The sequence below is a fragment of the Mastomys coucha genome, unplaced genomic scaffold, assembly GCF_008632895.1.
Source record: "Mastomys coucha isolate ucsf_1 unplaced genomic scaffold, UCSF_Mcou_1 pScaffold16, whole genome shotgun sequence".
Lineage (NCBI taxonomy): Eukaryota > Metazoa > Chordata > Mammalia > Rodentia > Muridae > Mastomys > Mastomys coucha.
The window spans coordinates 93394324-93401795 of record NW_022196898.1 but is presented as its reverse complement, the minus strand read 5'-3'; the positions used below and the strand labels follow the sequence as shown (position 1 = coordinate 93401795).

At 47.1% G+C, this 7472-nt stretch overlaps 1 protein-coding gene across 2 annotated transcripts in view; it reads left to right on the top strand.

Moving 5' to 3' along the window:
- Positions 1 to 1862, top strand: part of Wdr63 (WD repeat domain 63) — a 72583-nt gene extending 70721 nt beyond the window's left edge. For both annotated transcript variants that reach the window (XM_031375756.1, XM_031375757.1), the window contains one exon: positions 1552 to 1862. In XM_031375756.1, coding sequence (XP_031231616.1) covers positions 1552 to 1695 — 144 coding nt within the window. In that variant the 3' untranslated portion in view covers positions 1696 to 1862. The remainder of the gene's footprint in view (positions 1 to 1551) is intronic.
- Positions 1863 to 7472: the final 5610 nt, after the last annotated feature.

The window sequence follows — 7472 nt, the reverse complement described above, 5'->3', positions numbered from 1 at the left end:
GCAGGAGGCTGACTTTCCTTGAAGTTTTCGCCTCAAATACCGCCATCACGCAGGTGTCCGTGGCACTTTAGCATAGCTACCAAGATCCACAGAGGGATGCTTCCATCGTGTGGCGTTTTTGTGTCTGGCAAGTGATGCCTTGAAACAAGCCATACCAAAAGGACCAAACAAAGAGGTCCAAACATGGGCTGAAATCCCACACATCTGAGCAAAGCTTCCATCTCTGCTAAGCTTTAGTTGTCTTGTCTGGGAAATGGGAATACCCACAGCCACCTCTGGTGATTGCTAGAAGGCTTGCAGCTAGTATGACCATCTGCCATCAAGCAGTTGCTACAGTAATGCAGCAGCTGATAGACATGGGGGAAAGGTGTTTATCATACTGTGATGGGTGATGCTGTGACCTGAGACAGAGAAGTGGGGAACACATAGTCTCACAAACAGCCAGTAGAGGGACATGATGCTCTACCGGCCCCAGTCGCCTCCTCTCAGCCTCTCTCTGTGGGTCAGGCCTTCCATCATCCAACTGGAATTGGGGATTTTTAAATACTCTATAAACCGTTCTTCTTGAGTTCTCACCCGAGTCTCTCAGGTCTGGATTTCTGTTCCTCGTCTGCTTGTCTCCCCCCTAACCCCTACACCGCCTCTTTGTCGCCATAGTTTCCTAACTGGCTTGACCTGTGGTCCCTTAGCAGCCAAGCACATGGTGTCCTCTGAAGTAAATGTCCAAGTGAACCCAGTTCTCCATGAAAAGCACCAACTAGCATTCTGCACACTTCACCTACTGACAGACACAAACTGGCACAATCAAAGCATGGGGCTCATTTCAAAAGCCACCATTGGTGGTGACAAAGGATACGGAGATTCCAGTAAATTAAGTCTCTGTCTAGTCCCACTACCACAAACAGATTGGCCTTAGTTTTGCTCCTGTGAACACTTACAAACGCTGGCGTAAGTGCTCTGATGAGAGACACTCTACACCAGCAATTTAGCCACCATTGCTACAAGCCTAAGCACAGAGCAGTTCTGCAAGTCATCGACCGTCCTCCAGCCACACAAGGAAGGCAGGACATTTGGGAAAGACCAGAGGAGGGCTTTGCTTGTTGGTCTATAGCAGTGGTTCTCAACCTGTGAGTCATGATCCCTTTGGGGGCGCCGTGTAGAATGACCCTTTCTCAGGGGTCATCTAAGACCATCAGAAAAACACAGATATTTATATAGTGATTTGTAACCATAGCAAAATTACAATCGTAAAGTAGCAACAAAAATAATTGTATTTATTCTTTTATCCACAACACCACAACTGTCTTAAAGGGTCACAGTAACAGGAAGGCTGAGAACCACTGCTATACAGGAAGCAGTGAAGGGCAGGGTTTGTGCAGTCCCCGCTTGTCCACCACAGCAGACTGCCCCCCCCCACCGGTCCATCTGTCCTCTACCCGCACACACGCCCCTTCTAGAGAGCAGCCACATCAGCTGTTCAAAAACCCCAGCTCCTTCTCGTTCCTTCTTGGTCTTTAAGCTTACAGAGCTGTCTTGCTTGTTCTCACCTAGAAAATCTATCAAAAGACAAAAGAACAAATGGAGGCCGAGCTGAAACTGGAATACGAGAGCTACCTGGAGCTTGAGAAGTCTGTCCTCTTCTCCCTCGGCTTCAGCAAGGTCTCCGAGAAGAAGTCCTACTTGGATCTACCTTAGCAAAGATTCTCGAAGACAGTTCCTGGGGAGACTCCGTTGGTCTTCCCTCTCTGTTTACTACTTGTGTGTTTTATTTTATGTAAGGTAAAATAGCAAACTGATCATATACAGGTTTATTCATAAATGCAGGCTTTTATTTAACTGGTATTAAAACAATTAAGTCGTATCAAATTTATTTCAGTCTCATGCTGAGCATTACTGAAGTGTATGCAGAATATGGACTTCTCAAATAGGGACATACATTTCCTCTAGTAGTGTCACACAGTTGCAGACTCCGTATCCTCCCCAAATTCTGGTCATGCAGACAGTCCCTAAACCCAGGCAGAAGCAGAAACCTTGCTCTGTTTCTTCCCATCACACTGCTTTGGGTCACCTCTCCAAAAAGGAGTGCTTCCCCCAAGCCAGTGCACAGGCAGTAGAGCTATGTTCTAAACACAATACTCACCAAATGAAACCAGAAGTGTATAAGTCAGGCAGTAGTGGCACACTCCTTTAATCCCAGCACATGGGTGGCAGAGGCAGGCAGATTTCTGAGTTCAAGGCCAGCCTGGTCTACAGAGTGAGTTCCAGGACAGCCAGGGCTACACAGAGAAACCCTGTCTTGAAAAAAAGGAGGGGGTAAGGGAATAAGACTTGAGTGAATTCAAAAGGAAGACCTGGGTGGATTTATCCAGGAAAAGAAACTTGATTAACAGTAGAAAAGTGAATCAGAGGCTGAATAGACAGAGAAATTGTAATAGTGACATGCACAGGACATCTGCTAAAATACAACATTCAGGGCAATGACACATTCTTAGCAGCTACAGAGACTTTCTTCACCCAATGAAGGGCATCAAAAGTACCGCTGTGATAAGACACCATGACCAAGGCAGCTTATTAAAAGAATGAATTGAATTTGGGGCTCACAGAGATACCCATGAGATGACGCACTTCCTCCCACAAAGCCATGCCTCCTAATCCTTCACAAACAGTTCCACCAACTAGGGACCTAGTTATTCAAACATAAGAGCCAATAGAGGCTATTCTCATTCAAACCACTACACTGGCAAAGAGCTCTCCTCGAAGATGTGAAAGGACACTGTACTCATTAAACCAGTGCAGGAGAACCAGGAGCCACACCACGAAGCTCCCATCACCCCGCACAAGGAGGGTGATTTTAGTTTGTGGGGGGGATTAGCAGAAGGGCTCAGCAGGAAGTTGACACAACCCACTTTCTCTGTGAGAAGATTAGGAATGGATTAGAAGAGAGAGTCACCTGGACAGAAATCCTTTTAAGAGGGTCAGGAAATCCTCTTAAGAGGTCATGGTACCTGTTCAAGGTGAAAGACGAGAAGGCCCTGGGTGTCGAGGATGGAGCTTAGGGGCCCACTGAATGGCCACAGCTCACAGGTCGGGTTAATGGAGGAAAGGAGACTTTGAAATCAGACTGAGATTGGCAGTTCCCTAGCTGCGTGCTCTTCGATAGTCACTGAGCTCTGAGAGGTGTCATCCAGCCAGGCTGAAGCTATATATCAGGCAGCATTTGGGGGTTGGAGTTTATTGTTACTTAGAACAGCAAACCCCTAGGCTGGTCTTGAATTCTCACCCATCCTGCCTTGAACTTCATCCAGGGGGCTTGAATTACTGGATGACTGTACCTCTAAGAAGTGACATGGATCTGAGGCAGATCTGTACCCATGGAAGGAGAGGAAAGGATGGAATAAGATAGGCTACCCCTCAGCCACCCAGCATCTTCTCAGTTATACACTCTTCCTCCTTTGGATGCCACAAAGTCAGCGCTGTCACCTCCTTCAGTAGAACAAGTTCTCTCCGAAGCTGTCCAACCCCAGGAGCTGACATCCTTTTCTGTGGCCCAGACCCTTCATTTGGTGCAAGGGAGCCGCTGAACCCCAGCAAAGAACTCAGTTGAGCTGAGTGACAATATAGGGACAGCCAGTGTGAGTGAATGGATGTGCCTCCCCTCGATCTCCATGGCTCTGTCCATGTTCCCGCTGTCCGTGCCTTCCCCACCCTCCACCTAGATTTAGATCAGTTTGCATTTTCTTTTGCTGCCCTCTACTCCACCTTACAGTGAAGAGAGAGGGGCTTTAGAGCCCAGCAGGCTGAGCGCAAAGCTCAGCTTCATCCCCTTGGACAAGCTACACTGTTCCCTAATCATTGTTATTTCGTATTAAAGGGTCTCTCTCTCTACACCCTCTGTGTGTGTGCGTGTTTGTGTGTGTGTCTCAGTGTCTCTGTCTCTCATGTGTGTGTGTCTCAGTCTCTCTGTCTCGTGTGTGTGTGTGTGTGTGTGTGTGTGTGTGTGTGTGCGTGTGTGCATGTGTGAACATCTGTGTGCCCATTTGTGTATGTGGAGTCCGGAAGAGGACATCAGGTTCCTGCTCTATCTCTCTTTACATAGTCTATCTCTTCTTTTTGTTTTGTTTTGTTTTTTTAAGAACATAGCACACTACCCAACTAGTCACCCAATGCTTGATTATTTGGATTAAGTATAATTATCATTCAGTTTCACAAATCGCTTTCTATTCACCAAGAGATGTGTAATTAAGCCGAGATATATTCAGGATAAGCACATCATCTGTGTGCGTTTTAGATGAAAAAGCAATTAACTGAAGAGGACGGTGGCCATGCCCTCCGCAGGTTTGCAAACCGACCATAGTAAATAATTAACAGCCCCTGTGCCCTTCTGCCCCCGAGGACGGGCAGGGGTAGGGGACACTCTATGTTGTTGCTAGGCTGCGGCCGCCAGGGCAGCTACTAGATAACTGAGCTGCATGCCCATCAGGAAATTGAATCTCAGCGAAGGCCAGATAAAACCTGTGTGATGAATCCACTCTTTGCACAGCCTATGAGCTGTCGTCGTCGGATCACAGCAGACGGAAACCCACAACAGCTAAAGCAACCTGGGAAGCTCACTAAGGACAAACAGTGAAGGGGTGGCACAGCTGCTTTCCGATGTCCTATCTGTCCCTGGATGGCTGGATACTGACAAATGCTACTGCTGTGTTTCCTTGCACCACGGCAGTTCACTGGAGTTGGGAGGATAGAGGGAAAAGTGTCCCTCGGCCCCAGCTCGAAAGTGTTCAGGAATGTCCGCCACACTTTTTCCATTCTTGAGGAGAGAGGAGAAAAGTGTAAAATAAAAAAGTTTCACACTTTCTGCTCAACTAGACATGCATTTTTCTCAGTGTGGAGATAGGCTGTACACTTCTGGCCCCGCTACTCTCAAGCCTCCATGTTGGACAGCGCATACGTGTGTGTGTGTGTGTGTGTGTGTGTGTGTGTGTGTTTGTGTGTGTGTGTGTGTGTGTGTGTGTGTGTGTGTGTACATGGCAGTATCTGTGGTACATGCATGTGTTGTATACAGGAGTGTGCATTTACTCATGTTCACACACGGAAAGGTGAGATTAAGAGTTCCGATTTCTCCTATCACCTACCACCTTTCTGCCTTGAGGATCTCTCACTGATGAGATGTTCCCAGGCTGGTGTGCCTTTCTTCTCTCTCAGGACTCTGCTTCCTGACGCTGGGACCACCGACCCGACGCTGGGACTGCCGACCCGATGCTGGGACCGCCAGTGCTCACCACCATGCCAAGTTGCTTTACATGAACACCAAGGATCCCAGTCAGGTCCTCAGTCCTCTTACTCAGAGAGCATATGCTCTTTCCCACTCAGCCGTCACTGCCCCATAATCAGTTTGACCATTTCTCTGTTAACACATAGAGATAATGGAATTGTGACAACTCTATAAAATATAAGAAACTACTGTGTAGCACTATAAAATGCACGTGAGGCAATATCAACAACACGAAACTTATTTGAATTCTGGGGTGGCTTGACTCTCCAAAGAAAGATTGCCTACAATTGCCCTGCTACAGTTTTGCTGTGGTGTGATTCCTGAGACTCGGTGTTTATCATTCAGCTTACCGAGATCTTCTGTTCACATACCCAGTGGATAAACAAGCGAGTAGCAGGTACTCACAAGTAATTGATTTACTTCAGCAATTACTGGTCTGCAATGTCTGAAGCTTAGACAAAGGAGAACAAGTCAAACTTTTTGTTACAAAAAAGATAGCTGCTGTGCAAAAGTATAGTCCTCCCAACTCTGTCATCGGGGGACTTCGTAATCCTCTCTTGACTGTATTTTACATTCTCAGAATATTAGATTTGTGTTTGTTTACATTTCTCCAACAGGCCAAGCAACCCTACGGAGACCTATTGGCTCTAAAGAGGACACATGGCGGAATGCTCCTCAGAAATGGTGTAAAGAGACAATCTGAAACAAAGGTCTCCATTGGCTCATGCTGGGCAGAGAGGGGAGGGCAGAAACAAGTTATTCCTGTCTGTTCCTGTGTGTCCATGTTTGTTGGCCCCAGGTGTGCTGGAGCTCTGTGACAGAGCTCTAGCCAAAGAGTGTGGGTAGAAAAGACAGAACCCCCCCCCCAGGTCTGACCTGATCCCCGCCCACCCCTTAAGTCCCCTAACTTTAACTTCTCCAGCCATGTGTTCGAGATGCCATCATTTATAAACAGAAAAATGTTCCTCAACCCGTATCGGACTTTAACAACTGGGAAGGAAGGTACCTTTCAGTATATTAAATCATCAAGAATTCTGGGTTCATTTGTTAATGCTCTAGTCCATGCTGGGAAACTCAGGCAGATGGGCAACGGCTCCACCGCATTAGAGCACGTACAAGCACTAAATCAGGAACTTGACTTAAACCTACACATAGAAAAACAGACAAAAACACTACAAATTCTTAAAGTCTTAAATGGAAACTTTCTGTAAGCTGAGGCTTACTTGTGGGTCCGCAGGTTGGAAGGGTATCAGCAATCTAAGCCAACTCAAGTCACACACCAAGGCGTTCACACCATTTCAAATCCCACATTTTAAAACTCTCAACACTATAGCTGACATCACTGAACTAATTTGAATGCTGGGGTGATCTGAATCCCAGAAGTCTGGCACCCCACACCTTGACATGCAGTGGTTTCTGCTTGCCCAGGGAATTCAGCTGGCTGCTCCTGCCACAGCCCTGCCTGCTCTGCACACCTGACTCCTTTGGAGAGTCTGTTCCTCACTCTGCCCAGCTTTCATGCTCCCATGCTATCTTGTCACCTCTGCTTAAAAAAAAAAAAAAAGAATTACTGTTCCTGTCCCATTGGTAAAACTCAACCAAACACCAAAGGTGCTATAAAGTGAGCCACTGCCTTGTTGAACACAACAAGTACCAACATACTTCAGAAAAATAATCCTCCTATGGAGAATAAGTTGTGGTCACAAATATTCAGTGAGGACAAAAGGACTCAACAAGGGGCTAGCATTGGCTTTGGCAGTCAGCATCCGAGGCATACGCACAGTTACAGTTTGGGAGTCACTTAGAAGCTTGGGTGTTAATCACAATGAGCTTCTGAGGTGGCTGGAGGAGTTCTCAGCGGTGGACAGAGCAGTGCTCCTGTCCCATGCACTCTTGACTCGCCCACTCCAAGACTCCACTCTATTTCCCTACTCTGGAAATTGGGCAGGACCCTGTGGTTGTGCTCCAATTAGACCTAAGCATTCATTCTTGGACCCAGCCACTTTGGAGAGGTATGAAGAGAACACACATAGAGGTGTTCTGGCCCTCGCCCAGCTAGTTTCCAGTGGGCAGCATATAGAAATGCACACACTATCAGATGATACTAGCTTTGATCCTTCAAACTACCCCAGTGGATCCTGCCTCTGACAGATAGCCCCTCGCTACCCCAGTGGATCCTGCCTCTGACAGATAGTCCCTC